Raw genomic sequence first — 21,222 nt, forward strand, 5'->3', positions numbered from 1 at the left:
TTCCCCACAGCCCCCTCTGGGACCCCATTTCCGCAAGTACATTACTGACCTGTGGGAAACACTATGATTATACCCTTCATAATAATTCAGGGTTTCCCGCATAGCTTTGTTGTTAAGGCGGCCACCTTATAAACCTAAGTCTTAAAAAAAATAAAAAATGTATGTCCTGTATATTAAGCATGAGTCGAGCATATGTCGTCATGTGGCCCCACTTTTAACTCTTTGTCAAACACTTATTTAAAGTAGGTCATTAATTTGACTTGGTCATTATTTTGACTTAGTAAATATTGACCTACTAAGACAAAATAATGACATACTTAGTATCTCAGGTAACTAAGATTGTTTTGTTCTAACTTTACGGGAAAAAAAAAAGATGTAGGGACGGCGTGGCGCAATGGGAGAGTGGCCGTGCACAACCCGAGGGTCACTGGTTCAAATCCCACCTAGAACCAACCTCGTCACGTCCGTTGTGTCCTGAGCAAGACACTTCACCCTTGCTCCTGATGGGTGCTGGTTGGCGCCTTGCATGGCAGCTCCCTCCATCAGTGTGTGTGAATGTGTGTGTGAATGGGTAAATGTGGAAGTAGTGTCAAAGCGCTTTGAGTACCTTGAAGGTAGAAAAGCGCTATACAAGTACAACCCATTTATCATTTATGTACATCGTATATTGCCACTCAGCATATGGAGCGGAAAACACAACCAAAAATTGTAGGCTTTTTAACGCGACGAAGCCGGCTTACTTCACCACAGTCTGTAGTGAACCCAGGCTGTGGTGAGATGGAGACGTGATGGTGGCGACAGGCCAAATTACACCGATCTTTACACCCACCCAGCCCCCTCCCCCTCAGTCCGCCTGTCCCGGGTGGCGCCTCCTTCCCCCTGGAGAAACACCACCTCAACTAACAAATTTTCTGGGGGAAACAATGTGATTAAGAATCATGATATTAATAGTTACAAAAATAATGATTATTATTTTGGCCATAACCACACAGCCTTAGTAAACAAAGTATGTTTAATTTAATAATATCAACACGCTGGTGAAATAAAGATGTAAAAAGTATAGCAGAGCCTTGCATTGCTATACTATACAATATTAAAACAAAAGCCAATGGAGAACTCTGTGTTTCGGTTTAGGCCTGTTAATTGGCAAACTATAAGCCATCGAGCTGGTACTGCATGATGTCATGATATATACATTATTGATGCGCACCCTCTAAGGTGGAAACGCTAGCGTGATTTATTCATCTGAAACATACCAAACTGTATCTTGGTGCTATAATGCAACCTGAACTCAAACACACATGCAAAGGAAGCTCCATAGATGCAATACGTAGCCTTGAGTTTTTAGTCAACGCTGCTCTTAAAGCCCAGCACAGTCAAGTAAAAGTAAAAAGAAAATCTTTCCCTAATGCGGCTTATGGAAATGGGTTTTAAGACTCGCTGAATGCTGTCATCTGGAAGCACAACATGGCTGTGCTGCAAGAACAGACAAGCAATGTTGTGCAGAAATGTGACTGAGGGTGATAGATGGCAACGAGCGGGTTCATGTCGTTTTAACAAGACACCACTGCCTTATGTGCCATCTACGTGGTCTCCTGGATGTTTGCTCGTTATGTTCCGGGGTGAGGGGGAAAATAAGACACCGGGAACCATACCTTTGCTCTGAGGTGGGTTCTGGGTGCGATCGCGGAGGATGTTGATCTGGTGCACAGCTCCAAAAGGTTCAAAAAGCTCTTTGAGTTCTGTTTCTGACCAGGAGCGAGGGATCTGACCCACAAACATCTTGATGGAGTCTGGTTCAGGCTGATCCAAGTTTTCCAAAGACCCATTCATCTTGCTGCCGTTGCTGGGGGGGAAAAAAAAAAAGAATAAGCAGGTGAAAAAAATACTGTTAGTGAAACCTAGCATTAAAATCCTCCCTTAAAGCTGCAATAGCTGAATTGGAAAACGGTCATGTGTATTTAAGAGGACAATTTCAAATCCATTATATTCCCGATAAAGGATGACTTTCACTGTAAAGTCCTCCAAAGCCTCAATGGGTGGAAAGAGGTATACTTTTCTGAAGCACTTTGCAAGGAGGCGGCGAGATGCAAAGCCAAATGATTTTCTGCGCTCATCAGATTAGAAAAGCTTTCAGCTCTCATGTTTACAAAGAAAGCCGTCGAAACAAACAAAAACAAAAAAAACACACCCAGACCTTGACATCAAGTTCAAGTCATGCATGACTTCAAAGACCGGCGCGTTGATTTGATTAGCTGTGACATACCACACAATACAAAACGTGTTAAAATCTCAATAATCATTTATTGCTTGGGTACATAGTGTCATGTTCTCAAATGTACAAGCATAGTGCCATGCATAAAAGGCCTTTCAGCCACATTTTTAATTGATGTCAGGAAAATGGCCATACTGCACACTTAATTGAATGTGTCACTTAAATAACATTTTCTTTAATAGGGCATGACATTGGTTTGAAGTAGTGTGGACTATAAAAAGGTAGCATATAAAAAAGGGATAGCAACCTCGTTAGACATGTCAGCACAATGAGCTCTGAAGTATTTTTGCAAGGCTTCTGTTGGAAGGAAAATGATCAGTGTGGACGTTAGTCATGGTGGCTCGTGCCCCATTTGATCAGTTTTCATAACCGAGCTGTTCTATGTAGAGATTTGAGAGTTAACCTTCCTCTTGTGTTAGATTTCTGTTACCGTCTTACATGTTAACAGGTCGGTTTTGACCCATGTATTAAATCATCTGTAAAATACACTAAAAACAATTATCTATCATCCAATTTGTTTCTCATCTCTTGGTTACCTTGTTAGGCTTCCTTATCCATGAAAATATTGGTTTTAATATTTTTGGTGTGGACCATTGGGCCTTTTTTTGGTCAGTATATCCCTCGATTCTAATTTAAAAAAATGGTGACATCACATAGAGTATAGGAAGTTGACTCCCACTATTAGAATTAATTTGCTCAATACAACACTGGTATCCAAACAGGAGCGCAAAGGATTCAGAGAAAGCTATTAGCCATAATCGATCAGAACTTGAAATGCATAATTATTAGCTACCATGTCAAACTTGTGCTAGAATCATAGTGACAAAACAGGAAGCGACGCCTATTAGAAATTATGAATACCGTATTTTTCGGAATATAAATCGCAGGTTTTTTCATAGTTTGGCCGGGGGTGCGACTTATACTCAGGAGCGACTTATGTGTGAAATTATTAACAAATTGCCGTGAAATAACAAATAATATTATTTAGCTCATTCACGGTTGATTGGCAACACTAAATTGGCCCTAGTGGGTGAATGTTAGTGTGAATGTTGTCTGTCTATTTGTGTTGGCCCTGCGATGAGGTGGCGACTTGTCCAGGGTGTACCCCGCCTTCCGCCCGATTGTAGCTGAGATAGGCGCCAGCGCCCCCCGTGACCCCGAAAGGGAATAAGCGGTAGAAAATGGATGGATGGATGGTAAAATGAACCTCAAGAGATTCGTATAAATTAAAGGTCAATGCGTTACCTGACTATCACTGAGGGGTATTAAAACACATCTCTTAAATTTGCTTTATTTATATATTTTTTTTAATAATTTTATACTGAATTGACCTCACATGTCTGGACATGCCAGTCTGTTTTTGTGATGGATAACAAGGTTAAAATGAGAATCCCCTAAATCTCACATGATTCGGAGAGGAGCTGGCTGTCTGTGTGTTCAGTTATTGCTTGATAATCTTAATTTTATAACTAGGTCGAAACAGACAACAACACAAAGGTCAAAATTTCAACCAGAGCATTTTATGGTTTAGTAGAAATAAAAATTGTTTTGTTGAAATAGAGGTTCCTGACAAAGTCAAAAAGCTTTTATGCATTTAAAAACTTAAACAGGTCGGTGTCGACCCCAACATAAGATGAAGGTTAAAAAAAAAAGGCAATGATAGAAGTGACTGAAATGGTAAATTGTGCCATTTTCCTTGAGGAGGGGGTAGGGGGAAGCCTTTGTGACAGAATTCAAACTACATCATACTGCTTTGCTAAGGAAAAAAACAACAAAGCCTTCAAAATACTGCTGGTGACAGGTAAAGAGGCCAGAACTAAATCTACCCACTTGACAGAGAAAAACTGTGTTTGGCGTTAGGCAAGAAAACACAATGAGGATTAAGAGGCGCCAAGTACAACACGAAAAGATTTCATAAATCAGGGCTAGTCAACTGGCAGCCCGCGGGCATAATCTTGCCCGTGATGACTTCAGACTGCCCTCATGTTCAGTCCAAAACTTGGGAATACCTAAAATCTTTACAGTAGGTCTTTAAAAACAACAGATGGCTATTTATATTCCTTTATGCAGTAGGTTCTTACAAACCCCAGCGAGCACTCCTGGTAAGATAGAGCAGAGTCCGGCATTGACATTACAGTCTTGTTGTTAACGCACTGTGTCTTTTTACACATTGAAATAAGAAAGGACGCTAATTTCCGGAAGCCCGCTGACAGTGACGTCATCACCGTCATTGTTTACTGAAGCAGAGATGCGGACTGAGCGTTATGATAAACACACGAGTCGCCAGGATCTGCGTTTTATCGAAAGACTTATCAGATTTAATTCTATTCTTATTATCTATATAAGGGGTATCAAAAGTGTTACCCGGAGGCCATTTGCGGCCCGCATCTAATGTTTTAAAAAGGCCCACGGCACATTCGAAAAATACCCTACCAACTTTATTTATAAAGCCCTTTAAAAACAACCACACTTGAACAAAGGGCTGTACACCGAAGAAATAGAGGTAAAGGACAGACTAAAAAATAACATTTAAAACAGAAGTAAAATACACATTGGAAAAAGCAAATACAAATTACCCTAAGAACAATTTGTTAGATAAAAAACAGTTAAAAAGTTAAGTTAAAAGCAGTTTAAAGTCTCATGCTATTATAAATTATAAATACAATAGAATAGAAAGTACTCTATCAATCCCTGGGGGAAATCCAGCACCACAGTTTGCTCACAATAGACATTAATAATAATAAATAATATATATATAATATATGAATACTATTAAAATAAACAAAAACAAAAGTGAAATACAAAAAGCTTACAGATGAAATGCAATTTCGAAAAAACTGCAATGTTTAATAAAACAAAGCTGTTTTTTTTCTTTAATACTGTCTTGCTCAAAACATAATGACTCAAAATCAGTGTTTTTATTAATTATTGCCCTATCCAAGGTTGAAATATCAAATATCCCATTTTGAATAATATTTTTTGTGGAGGATTTTGCATATTTTTGTGTTTGCCCAAAAGAAAAAAAAAGAAAAAACAGTTTTGACAAAAAGGGAAAAAAACAAACAAAATAAACTTTGAATTGACAGAGCTCAAGTTGCTGTAGACTCTCGAGATTTAAGCGTTAAATAAAATGTATGCCTTGGCATACCATTTTCATCAATTCATGACCCAAGCAAAAAAACTCTCCACTTTTATAATGAAATAAATACACCTACAACTTAGGGCTGGGCGATATATCGAAATACACCATATATCGCGGGTTTGTCTCTGCGCGATATAGAAAATGACTATATTGTGATAAGAGTATATACGTTCTCTCAACACCATACAAAAAAAAATACACAACAGAATTTAATAACGTCCGTAGTAACCTACCACATAGCAAAGGACGAACACTATTTGATTTCCTTTTATGCAACGCATTGTATTTGACGGTTATTGAAATATCTTGTCTGCGATGAGGTGGCAAATTGTCCAGGGTGTACCCCGCTTTCTGCCCGATTGTAGCTGAGAGGCACCAGCGGCCCCCGCGACCCCAAAGGGAATAAGTGGTAGGAAATGGATGGATGGATGGATGGATGAAATATCTTGTGTGACATGCACAAAAGTGCATTTTAATTTATTGTTGTATTTATATGTCATCTTAGTGACATCATGCACAAAAGTGCATTAATAGCTTGTTTTAAAATGTCTCTGACAATCTTGCACTTTCTGTTTTGGAAATGACATGAATGTTTGTGCCATTGCTGAATAACCATTTAATATATACAGTTTTGGTCAATTGACTTAGTTGTGATTTCCTTCTCTGCATGAATGTTTAAAATGAGGATATATTTATGCAGTATGAACAAGAATGTTTTAATGTAGACTCAGAATTATCATACTGCCGCGATATGTATCAAGTGATCATTCAAGGCTAAGGCAATATATCGAGGTATTTATCGTGTATCGCGATACGGCCTAAAAATAGAGATATTAAAAAAAGGCCATATTGCCCAGCCCTACTACAACTTATTAAATACAGATATAGAAATATCTACCAACAGCGGCAATGTTTAGATCCATGAAGGAAAGAAGAAAGTGAATAAATGTTTATAACTAAATACATTTACATATGCGTAAACATTTGTTTTCTTATGGATTAAGTAACACTTATGACAACCTTTTTCCAAAACACAATATGGCATGTGAGATATAAAAGGATAAAGCATACATTTATTTGTTTCAAAACACTTACCCCATTTGTATGACTTGGGACCCCATTTTGAAAATTCCTATCGCCCACACTGCATTATATACAAAACGACATCAATAGGGGGGGTTTAGTTGAATAGCCCTGCCACAGATATTAGTCTGAAATATTAGTCAAAGCATGATCAGAGTGAAAAAAAAGCCAGGGGACCATATAAAACATTTTGAACACAGACCTTTGGACGCGAGCCATCCATCTCTTACAAATGGAGCCCAGACGTTCAGCAGAAACACCAAACTCCTTGAGGGATTTCAACGACATGCTAACAAATAACACTTCCGCTCACTCGCTTCTCTGAAATCCAACTCCACGCTCGGCTATGAAAGCTTTTATCCCCGCAGCACCGACGACATAGCCGAGTGACTTAGGAACAGTGGGGGCCCCGGCCCCCTCCGCAAGCACTAAGCAGGCACAGCAAAGCTTGAAGAGCTCCACGCGAAATCGCTAGTTCGCAAGACTTTTGCGCCGCATTTCCTTTCCTCAGGGCGCCGAGGCGATGGTACAGGGAGTAACCTACAGCATCTTCTGCACCGCGGGGGAACAATCACATATTGTTCCCCACACCGACGAACACTATTCACCACTCCGCTACAAGCACAATGGGCCAACACAGGGGGGCCGCTGTGGAATACATGGAAGGTTGCGTCTGCTGAGGCGCTGGTGTGTGACACCCTTTCACCGGATTTGTCTTCAGTGCTCGGTCGCTATTTTGCTTCAGGAAAAAAATATGAATATAAAACCAGTCTGTGAACAAAGAGGATTTATACGAAATGACTACCAACAACAAGTAAATTTATCTTCTATATTCCGAGTGCAGCTGGAGCAGGCTCCAGCCCGCCTGTGACCTGGAAGGGACGGATATAAAGTGCATTGGGAAAGTATTTAGAGCGCTTTACTTTTTCCATATTTTGCTATGTCACAGCCTTATTCCAAAATAGGATAAATTATTCTTTTGTCCCCAATTTATAAAAATGAATAAATAAATCACATGTACCATATTTTTCGGATTATAAGTCGCTCCGGAGTGTAAGTCGCACCGGCCGAAAATGCATAATAAAGAACGAAAAAAAACACTAGAGTATAAGTCGCATTTTTGGGGGAAATTTATTTGAAAAAAATCCAACACTAAGAATAGACATGTGAAAGTAGAGCTGGGCGATATGGCCTTTTTTTTTTTTTTTTTTTATAAATATCTCCATATTTTTAGGCCACATCGCGATAGACGATATATTAGGGCTGGGCGATAAAACAACAACAATATATATCGCGATAAACATGTAATCAATATCAATAGAAAATGGGGTCGATAGAACGTTCGATAATTTCACCGAATTCTGTTCGAAAAAAATAGTAAGAACCGCAGAGCCGGAACCGCACGGCATTCTGGGGGGTGTAGGCAAAGGAAGGGCTTTAGCCTCTCGACCTATCACGGCCGAGCTTGAACCGCAAGGCATTCTGAGAAATGCTAACAGGAAGAAAAAGGGTAAAAAAGCAACGATTGATTGATACTTTTATTAGTAGATTGCACAGTTCAGTACATATTCCGTACAATTGACCACTAAATGGTAACACCCGAATAAGTTTTTCAACTTGTTTAAGTCCACGTTAAGTCCACGTTAATCAACGAAACGGGAATGCGGCAGCACGAGAGGAAATTGTAAATAAAAAAGGAAACGTCACGTCACCAGTTTGGCAGTATTTTGGATTTTTTAAGTCCGATACGAATCAGAGTAATACCGTCTGCAAACTTTGCAAGGTCGTCGTCCCGACCAAGTCTTGGAACACGACAAACTTATTTTACCACTTGAGCCGCTGTCACCCGCTGGAGTACAGCGGCAAACAGCCACAACATCAGCCGGTGCAAGTGGAACAGCACCGAAGCGGCAACAACAGACCACCATCGAGAGCTACTCGGCAGGAGTGCCATACGACAAAAATTCAAAACATTATAAAGAAATAACGGATGCAGTGGTGTATGAATTAGCGAAGGACATGCTACCGCTCAGCATAGTTGAGAAGTCTGGGTAAGCATTTATTTAATGTCAATATTTGCACATCGACCAGTATTTTCATTTATTTGACTGTTTTTCTTAATGCTGACCTCGTTCTAAAGGTTATATTTCAAATAAAAGTATTTAAATTCAGCCTTTTTTCTACTGGTCTTCATTTAGAATAGTTTTTTTTTTTTTATCAATAATTATCGATATTGACTGATATGAAACACTTATATCGTGATAAATTTTTTTGTCATATCGCCCAGCCCTACGATATATATCTCGATATTTTGCCTTAGCCTTGAATGAACACTTAAAACATATAATCACAGCAGTATGATGATTCCATGTGTCTACATTAAAACATTCTTGTTCATACTACATTAATATATGCTCATTTTAAACTTTCATGCAGAGGAGGAAAATCACATCTAAGTCAATTGACCAAAACTGTATATGCTCATTTTAAAATCTTCATGCAGAGAAGGAAATCACAACTAAGTCAATTGACCAAAACTGTATTTATTAAACCGTTACTAAGCAGTGGCACAAACATTCATGTCGATTCCAAAACAGAAAGTGCAAGACTGCCAGAGACATTTTAAAACAAGCTATGAATGCATTTTTGTGCATGATGTCACTAAGATGACATATCAAAACACTAAATTAAAGTGAACTTTTTGTACAGAACGCCACTAAAATAGTTTAAAACAAATAAATTGCCTTTTTGTGCATGATGTCACAAGATATTTCAATAACTGTCAAATAAAAATGAGCTGAATAATAGGAAATCAATTAGTGTATGTCCTTCGCCATGTGGTAGGTTCCTTCGGACGTTCTGTCCTTCTGGTGTTGACTATTTTTTTCAAACAGCGTTGATGTGGAAATAGTTGCTTCAGCATTTTGTTGGTGTGTTAAAAATATAAACAATATTATTGCCATTATTTCTATGTGACTAAATTAACTATTGGTGTATTAATGCATAATAATGCATGTATATCCTATTAAATTAGATAACCTTGTACTTTTTTAACATCGTAATTGCAATGAAAATGTTCAAATCTCTAAATTAAAAACAAACAAGAAAATACACGTTCTTTAAAAATTATTTACGCTTGCATAAAAATCACAACCCAAAGCAATAAAATATGTTAAGGTGGGGCGAGGGACTGAAATATACACAACTAAAATACCGTATTTCCTTGAATTGCCGCCGGGGCGCTAATTAATTTAAAACCTCTTTTCACTCCTGCACTTACCAAAGGCATGCGGTAAAAGTAAGCATGCGCTAATTATTTTAAAACCCCCTCTCACTCCGGCACTTACCAAAGGTATGCAGTAAAAATTTGAGTATGATGTAAGCTTGGCCCTTAAATCCTACTGAATTACCAAAGGTATGCAGTAAAAATTTGAGTGTGATGTAAGCTTGGACCTTAAATCCTACTGAATAGCTCTTAATCTTTTTCCCTTTATGCGATTTCAAATTACCGGTATTGAAATCAGCCTCCTCCATTTTGAAAATAATGACAGGGTAAGTGTCACTTGTGAGGTCACGAGTTTGACCAGGCGGTAATACTAAGCATGCGCTAATTATTTTGGGAAGAAAGTTTGACCCGGCAGTAATTCAAGGCAGGCGCATACTATATGCCCTGCGGCAATTCAAGGAAATACGGTAAATAAAATGGTTAAAGTATTGCCAAACAAAGTTGCATTTCAATATTGAAGGCAGAGGTAGAGTTGTATATTTCTTAACTGACAATCAACACTTTTTAAACAAAAATGCAGAGTAATAATACAAACACCAGACCAGAGTATAAGCAGATTAACAGGTAATTTGCAAAAAAAAATAAAAATTTTTTTTTAAATACATAACTGGCAGATTCCAGGTGAGGAACATGACATGACACTGACAAATGTCTTTCAAACTTTTGCAGCATTTTAAGAAATGCAAGTTTTATAAGTCATCCATGTTAGCTTCTAAATGCTAACTCACTGCACTGTGTAATGCTCGGGGGCCAGCGCCTCACCCCACCTCAAGAGAATTCACCCCCCTGCTGTGGCACAAACGCAAGTAGATGCTGAGAGCGACAAATTAATGGTCTTGAAGCATGTACACGCTAATTTATCAACGCTGGAAAATTTACACACTCAATATTCATTTATCGTCAGTTGACTGACTTGTCAAATATCGACCCAGGCCTCAGCTCAGTTTTAAAAAGGTTAAAAGTTATTTTTTCCCCCCAAACAATTGAATATTTATTCGATACATAATTCACAATTTTTGGTGGCCCTTCAGGGGGAGCTTCTGATCCTGGCTAAGAACAACTGCATTATAGGTTACATCTTTAATAGTGGTGTTTGCCTTTGGAGTATTTTGGAGTCTCCATCCATCCATTTTCTACCGCTTATCCCTTTCGGAGTCGCGGGGGGTGCTGGAGCCTATCTCAGCTGCAATTGGGCGGAAGGCGGTGTACACCCTGGACAAGTCTCCACCTCATCACAGGGCCAACAGATAGACAACATTCACACACTCGGGCCAATTTAGTGTTGCCACAAACCTATCCCCAGGTGCATGTATTTGGAGGTGGGAGGAAGCCGGAGTACCCGGAGGGAACCCACGCAGTCTCAAAGAGAACATGCAAACTCCACACAGAACCCACTCAGTGGCCTAGTGGTTAGAATGTCCGCCCTGAGATCGGTAGGTTGGGAGTTCAGAACCCGGCCGAGTCATACCAAAGACTATAAAAAAAAATGGGACCCATTGCCTCCCTGCTTGGCACTCAGCATCAGGGGTTGGAATTAAATCACCATAAATGATTCCCGGGCGCGGCACCACTGCTGCCCACTGCTCACTTCACTTCTCAGGTGGTGATCAGGGGGGTGGGTCAAATGCAGAGGACAAATTTCACCACACCTAGTGTGTGACAATCAATCATTGGTACTAGGGCTGGGCGATATATCGATATATACGATATATCGCAGGTTTGTCTCTGTGCGATATAGAAAATGACTATCGTAATATTCGATTATATGTTCTCACACAGTTGCTGTAAACTGCGTGCATTACATTACTGGCATGTTTCACGCCTACTCGTCTGTCCTTCTCACAGAGACGTAAAATAAGCCCGCCTTCTTACATACGTCACATACTGTCGCGCATGTAGCGTCACATGCTCTCGCCGAGAGGTAACGTTAGCATGGCTAACGTTAGCCGAGGCAGGTCGAGTTGATTTTAGCCGCAAGCTTTACACAACAGGCGTTTCTCTCACACACTCTTCCTCTCTCATTCTGACAGATACGGAAAACAAGCCCGCCTTCTTACATATGTCACATACTCTCGTGAGTCTAGCGTCATAGCTCTCGCCGATCAGAGAGAGAGAGATGGTGTGAAACTTATCACAAATGGAGGAGGAACAATAAATGCCCAACATAAAGAGCAGGGGGTCCATCATCTGGCGGTGGTTTGGCTCCAAGTGGGAAGATATTCAGCAGACAACAGCAATATGTTGTTCAATGTATATACTATGTTGATTAACCTGTGTGATGACTGTATTATGCTGATAGTATATATTTGTACCATGAATTGATTAACGTGGACCCCGACTTAAACAAATTGAAAAACTTATTCGGGTGTTACCATTTAGTGGTCATTTGTACAGAATATGTACTCTACTGTGCAATCTACTAATAAAAGTATCAATCAATCAATGCAAAGTATGCAGCAGAAGTGTTACTACAAAAAGGTAGCAACACTATTAATTTGTTCTTTCATTTAAAAAGTCACCCGTGAGAGAATAAAGAGTATTTAATGAATACAGTTTTGGTCAATTGACTTAGTTGTGATTTCCCTCTCTGCATGAGAGTTTAAATGTAGCATATATGAATGCAGTATGAAAAAGAATGTTTTGATGTAGAACCAGAATCATCATACTGCTGTGATTATATGCATCAAGTGTTCATTTAAGGTCAAGGCAAAAATATCGTAATACATATCGTATATCGCAATATGGCATAAAAATATCACAGTATTAATAAAAGCCAATATCGCCCAGCCCTAATTGGTACTTTAACTTAACACAGAAAGATGCCGAGCGCAGAATCGAATACAGGACCTTAGTACTGTAAGGCAGACGCACTAACCCCTCTTCCACTGTGCTGCCCTATTTGGGAGTGTAATGATTACGATTATGAAAAGGTGCCAGCTAGTAAACTGGTATGGTTTTGCTGCTTAGAATGATGTTCACTGTGTGTAACATATGCAGAATGGCAATGAGAATAAGCCCTGAAACCTTTAATTTATATATTTTTTTCCACTAAACTTCACACAAGATCAAAAGGATCTTGGAAGTTGTGCATCAGAATTTACGATCGTTAAGTCCGACCACAGTTTCTTTCACGCTAAAATGTTTCAAAATTGTTTATGAAAGGTGTTCAAAGGCTAGAATAATCAGACTGAAAAGTACAAAGACGACATGTCATGGCATCAAAGCACTTACGAATCCAAGATTATAGTCACTATTCTACCCATTAGCACGGCCTCGCCGCGTGAGGGTCCTGACGAGCGTCACCGTTCAGCTCTTTCTTTGCCATTAGCAAATCCTAGGTTGAAGTAGCTCGGCTGAGGAAAACAGATTCTTCTGCTGAGGAGCCACAAGCAGTTGCACGGGGCTGACGGCCGCCAGCAGCTGACGAGCCACCAGCCCCGACACTTGTGCATGTCCCACCGCAACGGTCGTAAAGCGCAAATGATTTATCTGGACCATGTGTCTGTCCGGCTGCTGAGCTCTGACCGGGCAAGCATGCTAGGACATTATTCCAAACGTTCGGTCTTGTGTTGCCCAATTGTTGAACCGAGACAAATTCCCGATGCTTCTCCTTTAGTTTGATACGTATTTTACACAATATTTAAGCTTTAAAATACAGTGGTGTTTTTAAAGTATGAACTGAGGTGACAAGATACATGAGCGCACATCACATGTCAGTTGAGCCAACTTAAAAAAGAAAAAAATACAAGTGAGCGGAACTAATACGGTGCATAGCATGGACATATTGCTGTGTACTTGTACATTTACTAGACCGCTGTAAAGGATGCCGTCTCCACAGGCTTGATAGAACGCAAGGTTATATTTGGAGCGTGCCTCCGTGCTGCTGTTTGGCTTAGCAATGCAGTTCAACTTGTTACTGCAGGTGCTTGATGTACAGCTTCTTGATGAATCAGCACAACTTTGTTGGTAAAACATGGGATCAATCAATCGTCAGTAAGGTCATGACCCCACATTTTTTTAAGGTAGAATCATGAAAATAGGTTAAACTTCAGGAACTATTGTGTAAAATAACAGTAACTAGACGAGGCAATTCCTGAAGGAACTGTGTGTGATTGCTCCAATGCTGAAATTTTTCAGAATTGTTGAAGTAGAGCACACAATTCCCAAACAAGCTAAATATTTTGAAGTTGGAACAGTTTGAATCAGATGAAAAATGCGGAAGTTGTGGAACTTTGAAGAATGTCCCCTTGATTTCAATGGGAATTTCCCCAAAAATTATGAACGGGAATTTTTTGAAAATGGTAAAAAAAAACCTTGATTGGTCTGAATGATAAAATAACATCAATATTTATGGAACCTGTCCACAAAAAATCTAGCAGTCAACACTGAATATTGCATTGTTGTATTTGTTTTTCACAGTTTATGAACTTACATTCATATTTTGTTGACGTATTTTTCAATAAATTATAAAGGATTTTTTATTTGTTGCTATTTTAAAAAAAACCCTGACGTACCCCTTGGCATACCTTCAAGTACCCCCATTTGAGAACCACTGCTCTAAGGGATAGAACACAAAAGTATGTTTTTACGGAACATTCAAGGCCCAATGAACAGAGTAGGACGGCACAACTCTCGCCAGAGCACTTACCAGTGAAACAAACACAAAACGTGTTAAATATTGGGCTTTCCCACAGTGGGTCTATTTCTTTTTGTTATTAAAAAAAATCAAATATTTCAGCGAGTGTGTAACTACGTTTTAAGAACATACAACAATACTGCGACAATAAGTGATAATTTGTGTCACAATTGCCGTGTTGTGAAATTTGCCTTATTGTTACATCCCTATTAATAACTAATGGCCCAAACGATGACAAAAGACTGATGCCAATCATGTAGAGATGAGTTCATTTTGGACCCTTTCAAGCATTCCATTATGCTAAATCTCTTCTGTGCAGGGTATAGTTAGCTTACAGTCATTTGATTCAAGTTAAAAATAACTACAAGCCACATGGCAATGTAGATGTTGCCATTCCCGTTTATTACTTGCAACAAAATTGAAAGCAAAAACACACGGTGCCGGTCAGTCACACTGATCAAACCCTGCTAATATAAACATCTACTCTTTGGGGAAAAAACTCCAGGCTTGCACAGATGGAGGTGGTATGTTTTTTATAGCGTTTGTTATTTTACTTTTCTTCGTTACATATTTATTGGTACATGAGAATATAATTAGGTTACCATTTTCCCCTGCCTGTCAGAGGTTTGACAGGAACAAGCTGGTATGTGAGTTTGAGCCCACTGGTCTAATTAAACAACCACTATCTAGAAAAGACCTGGGCAATTATTGACTTGGGGGGCCATATAGAGAGAGAAAAATATGTGTCTAAGGGACAGAGTTCATTTGTGGATTTACAGGGGTCGTACACCTTTTCCATGGCCAAATTCAAGCACTTTTTACGGACTTTCAAGATCAATTTTCTAGTTTTCCCAGGAACCTTCAAAAGGCGAAAACCAGTGTGAAAATCCTTGTTGTTTGAGGTCACCAAATGTTGTCTGTAGGAAAAATACGGAAAATCTGCTAAAACCTGAGCCTAACATCGAACCAGCAGTTATTAACTGAATGAGGCATAGAAAATAAAGCATTAAATAAAACATTAAAATCCAAGCATTTTCTAGGTTTCTAGGCACCAGGACGAACCCTATATTCAGCTGTAAAAATCTGCTGTACAGTATGTGTGCTAAGGTCCTTAAAACAAAAACTCACAATGTCTGCAAGAATGCTAAAAACGTTATGACAGATCACCTCAAAAAACGAATGACATCCAAAATGTACATGAAAATAAAGAATGTGGGATTTACAATATTAAACGATCAACGATAGAACACCGAATATTATCAACATGAACATAGCTCCTCTTTTACTTCCACCTACTTGATCGATATCTTTTACAAACACGGCAAAATAGCAAAGGGTAAAAAACACCTACACAATCTATATTACTTTGCTACAGAACTTGGTTGTAAAAATCTGTTTCCGCGTCTGTCCCTGACCCCTGCGTATCAGGCTGGCCGCTCTGGAAACAAACTCCGCCCACACTGCTTGGTGCCTCATCTGCCTGGAGCGGCTGTGACTTAAATTACCGTAATAACCTGTGTATCACTCAAAAGCGCAGGTACCATCCATTGAAATACTTTCTAAGGTTCCAGTATTACAGTAATTTGAATACAGCACTTCCCATCATAATGGCGGCTACAGTTTCGATGTTAAAAAGGTCTAAGAAATGTCCGGCGGGCCGCACTGGAAATCTTAACGGGCCACATTTTGCCTGAGTCCAATTAGAATAATTTATGAAAATTGTAAAATGCGTCTAAATCCGTTATCCTAAGACAGGAGTCGACAACTCAAAACGTTGAAAGAGCCATATTGGACCATCCATTTTTTTACCGCTTATTCCCTTTTTTGGGGTCGCGGGGGGCGCCGGCGCCTATTTCAGCTACAATCCAGGGGAAGGCAGGGTACACCCTGGACAAGTCGGCACCTCATCGCAGGGCCAACACAGATAGACAACATTCACACTCACATTCACACACTAGGGCCAATTCAGTGTTGCCAATCAACCTATCCCCAGGTGCATGTCTTTGGAAGTGGGAGGAGGCCGGAGGGAACCCACGCATTCACGGGGGGAACATGCAAACTCCACACAGAAAGATTCCGAGCCTGGGTTTGAACCCAGGACTGCAGGACCTTTGTATTGTGAGGCAGACGCACTAACCCCTCTGCCACAGTGAAGCCCCCATATTGGACCAAAAATACAAAAAACTAATCTGCCTGGAGCTGTATATACACTATATTGCCAAAGTATTTGGTCACCTGCCTTTACTCACATATGAACTTAAGGTGCCATCTCATGGAATTGTCCAAAATGTTTAGGTATCCTGGAGCATTCAAAGTTATTTTCACTGGAACTAAGGGGCCAAGCCCAACTCCTGAAAAACAACCCCACATCATAATTCCTCCTCCAACAAATTTCACACTGCAAAATACAGTCTGAACGTAGCATTTTCCTGGCAACCTCCAAACCCAGACTCGTCCATTGGATTGCCAGATGGAAAAGCGTGATTCACCAGTCCAGAGAAGGCGTCTCTACTGCTGTAGAGTCCAGTGGCGACGTGCTTCACACAACTGCATCCCACGCTTGGCATTGGACTTGGTGATGTATGGCTTAGATGCAGCTGCACGGCGATGGAAACCCATTCCACGAAGCTCTCTGCGTACTGTACGTGGGCTAATTGGAAGGTCACATGAAGTTTGGAGCTCTGTAGCAACAGACTGTGCAGAAAGTATTTGCATTATGCGCTTTAGCATCCGCTGATCCCTTTTTGTCAGTTTACGTTGCCTACCACTTGGTGGCTGACTTGCTGTTGTTCCCAAACTCCACACTTTTCTTATAATAAAGTTGACTTTGGAATATTTAGGAGGGAGGAAATTTCACGACTGGATTTGTTGCACAGGTGGCATCCTATGACAGTTCCACGCCCGAAATCACTGAGCCATTCTTTCACAAATGTTTGTAGGAACAAACAAACAGTCTCCATGCCTAAGTGCTTGATTTTATACACCGGGCTAAGTGATTAGGACACCTGATTCTCATCATTTGGATGGGTGGCCAAATACTTTTGGCAATATAGTGCATGTCTTATGAAGGCAACACATGACCTAAGTGTCTTTATTAGCTATTATAGTCTATCATCACAATGACTGTCGTAGGTTGAACCAAATCTTTGACAAAAAATATTGAGATGTAATATTTATTCTACAGTTTTACAGCATTGGAAACCATTAGAAAATCAGAGGTTACTCAGAAGGTGAGATAACTCCTGGATATTACTGGCTTTTAATGGCCAAAGGTATAGATGTGTGTGTCCAAGTTAAAGTAAACAGCAGGCTGTCTAATAAATGTATTACAATCCTTGGCAAGCTAGGTAATGTTTGCTGTGGTCTGGAACAATGCGACATACAAACAACTATCTGAAATGTAGCTAATATACAGATAATGTGTCATGAAACATGCAAAACTAAATTATATACAAAGAGGATATAAGTAAAGGATATTAAATGAGCTCAAATAGACCTACAAATGAGGCATAATTATACAATATGAACATACAGCTAGCCTAAATAGCATGTTAGCATTGATTAACTTGCAGTCATGCTCTGACAAAATATGCCTGATTAGCGCCCCAACAAGTCCATAACATCAAAGGGCACAGCATAAAACTTTTGGTGGACAAAATGAGACAAAGATTTAACACGTAAGCAAAATGTTGCGTTCGTTTGTATTTTTCCATTTTTTTTTCTTCAATTTTCAATCATTTTTTAAAAAAGCTCCAGGGAGCCACTAGGGCGGCACTAAAGAGCCGCAGGTTGCTGACCCCCGTCCTAAGATATCACTACTATTTAGGTGTTCACTGGGGCTTGCGACGTCACTTAAATTACTGCAATGTCGCTCTAATTAAAACATCGATCAACAAGCTCTTGTAGTAATGGCACCGTTCCAATTAAAATGTAGTGTTTCCTCCCATTGTAACCAAATGTTGCTCCAGTAGCCTCCGGCTGTGGCAACAGGCCCCACTGCTGTTATGCCTCATATCAGTATGACATGCAGACGCAAACTGCTGGGGAAAAAGAAGACAATCAGCCAAGCGAAACAGCTGCTTGTTCGCCGTTCCCTCAAGTACATAACAAGTTGCTCTTAGATGGCCATATAAAAAGTGAAGAGTGCTCCTAAAAGCTTGGTATGGGAGGAAACAAATGACAAGTTGCAACATAAAAAGCTACTTCTTGGTGACATAAGTTGTTTTAAATGAAAGGTATTCGGAAATAGTGCCCTAATTAAGTAAGGTGCAGTAGACTTTAAATCGGTCCTTTTGTTTCCAAACTGAAGACCGATGCCTTCCTATCTAGTCTTGTTTGGTCCGTATGCTAGCAGACTGGCAGCACTGCCCTATAATAGGGGCCTAAAAAGAAGAAAAAAGTGAGCAGACAAAATTATACCACAAAGTTACATGACCCGGTGTTGGCGCTAGGAAACTTCAAAATGGGGTCCGAGGGACCCCATCAAGTCGTATAAATGGGGTCCCACAATAAATATTTGGGGTTCCACTTCTTTGAAACTGTTTTGAAAACAAATGATAAATGTATGCATTATCCTGTTATATCTCACATTCTATATTGCGTTTTGGAAAAAGGTTGTCAAATGTTACTTCAGTCATTAAAAAAAAAATAAAAGAACACATTTTTATGCACATGTACATTCAAAGCCAAACCACCGGCAGACTAGGGACCCCCCTGCTGTTTTTCTTGGGAATTAAATTCTTCCTTCATTCGCACCTTCTTTCTCTCGTATTACAACTCGCACGGCTCTGCTAGCATCACAGCTAACATTGCCCATGCTGCTACCTCTCTGCTCCCCGAAGATGTATACGTATGTGACGTATGACGTGACATATGTAAGAAAGTGCGCTTGTCCGTGTAAAGTAGACAGGAAAAAGCGAGAAGAGCCTGTGATGTAATGCCTGCAGCTAAAAGCAACTGCGTGAGAACGTATACTCAAATATCACGATATACCGTATTTTTCGGACTACAAGTCGCAGTTATTTTCCATAGTTTGGCCAGGGGTGCGACTTATGTGTGAAATTATTAACACATTACCGTAAAATATCAAATAATATTATTTAGCTCATTCACTTGTAAGAGACCAGACGAATAAGATTTCATGGGATTTAGCGATTAGGAGTGACAGATTTTTGGGTAAACGTATAGCATGTTCTATATGTTATAGTTATTTCAATGACTCTTACCATAAAATGTTATGTTAACAATACCAGGCACCTTCTCAGTTTGTTATTTATACGCCATAACGTACACTTATTCAGCCTGTTGTTCACTATTCTTTATTTATTTTAAATTGCCTTTCAAATGTCTATTCTTGGTGTTGGGTTTTATCAAATAAATTCCCCCCAAAAATGCAACTTATACTCCAGTGCGACTTAAATATTTTTCCTTCTATATTATGCATATTCGGCAGGTGCGATTTATACTCCGGAGCGACTTATACTCCGAAAAATATGGTAGTCCTTTTCTATATTGCACAGAGACAAACCCGCGATATATCGTGTATATCGATATATCGCCCAGCCCTACTTTAAGGTTTATCGGCGCTCTGTACTTCACTTTACGTCCGTGTACACAGGGGCGTTATAAAAAGTCATAATTTTTACTTTTTGAAACAGATACCGATCATTTCCGATATTACATTTCAAAGCATTTATCGGTCGTTAATATAATCAGTCCGATGTTATCGGACATCTCTACTTGATGGGGTCCCTGGGACCCCATTCTGAAGATTCCTAGCGCCAATACTGGTTGCATGACCGATACTAAAATTAACGACGGTAAGACCTCAGTATCACCATACATGTCAAAGCTAAAGAAAAGTGGTGGTCTTTTTATACTAGTGACTGAAATGACAAAGATTGTTTACACAAGTTGCAACTTTCATACTACCGTATTTTTCGGACTATAAGTCGCTCCTGAGTATAAGTCGCACCAGCCGAAAATGCAAAATGAACGAAAAAAATATATACGTCGCACTGGAGTATAAGCCGCATTTTTGGGGGAAATTTATTCGATAAAACCCAACACCAAGAATAGACATTTGAAAGGCAATTTAAAATGAATAAAGAATAATGAACAACAGGCTGAATAAGTATGTTATATGACGCATAAATAACCAACTGAGAACATGCCTGGTATGTTAATGCAACACATCATGGCAAAAGTCATTAAAATAACTATAACATATAGAACATGCTATACGTTTACCAAACAATCCGTCACTCCCGATCGCTAAATCCGATGAAATCTTCTTCCTCTGTGTCGCCTCTGGTATGCGCCCCGTTAGCGTCCTTTCTTTCTGCTGCTCTATTGCTGTTCTCTGCAGCATATTTCACTACGTCCAGCTTGTAATCTGCAGTATAGGATTTCGTTTTCGGTGCTATTATAGTTCAGTCCTTCTCAGTTTTTATAAGTTACCGCCAATGTTGATGTGATCCATTTTAATAGCTCCGGCAGTAGCGTATAGCATATAGCAGTTAGCATATCATGACCCACAATGCACTTCTGCCATGACCCGCCCCCGCCTAATTCTTATTAGTTGGCGTGTGAGTGACGATTGCGGACATTATCTTTGTCGCACGCGCGATTGAGAAAAATAATATTATTTGATATTTTACGGTAATGTATTAATAATTTCACACATAAGTCGCTCCGGAGTATATGTCGCACCCACGGCCAAACTGAAAAAAAACGTCAACTTATAGTCCGAAAAATACGGTACTTAAAAGATGACAAGTTGATTTTTAATGAGACAAATT

At 39.6% G+C, this 21,222-nt stretch overlaps 1 protein-coding gene across 5 annotated transcripts in view; it reads right to left on the reverse strand.

Annotated features, from left to right (window-relative positions):
• Positions 1-21,222, reverse strand: part of LOC133549135 (CUGBP Elav-like family member 2) — a 78,682-nt gene that overhangs the window by 46,995 nt on the left and 10,465 nt on the right. For 4 of the 5 annotated variants that reach the window (XR_009806030.1, XM_061894283.1, XM_061894282.1 and 1 more), the window contains exon 2: positions 1,656-1,846. Coding sequence is in view for 4 of the 5 variants with exons in the window: in XM_061894283.1 (XP_061750267.1) it covers positions 1,656-1,846 (191 nt within the window). In the remaining variant the exon portion in view is untranslated. Of the gene's footprint in view, positions 1-1,655; positions 1,847-13,017; positions 13,240-21,222 lie in introns of those variants that run through there. The other variant, XM_061894284.1, reaches the window with a different exon arrangement.

This window comes from Nerophis ophidion, linkage group LG03 (genome assembly GCF_033978795.1).
Source record: "Nerophis ophidion isolate RoL-2023_Sa linkage group LG03, RoL_Noph_v1.0, whole genome shotgun sequence".
NCBI classification, from domain to species: Eukaryota; Metazoa; Chordata; class Actinopteri; order Syngnathiformes; family Syngnathidae; genus Nerophis; species Nerophis ophidion.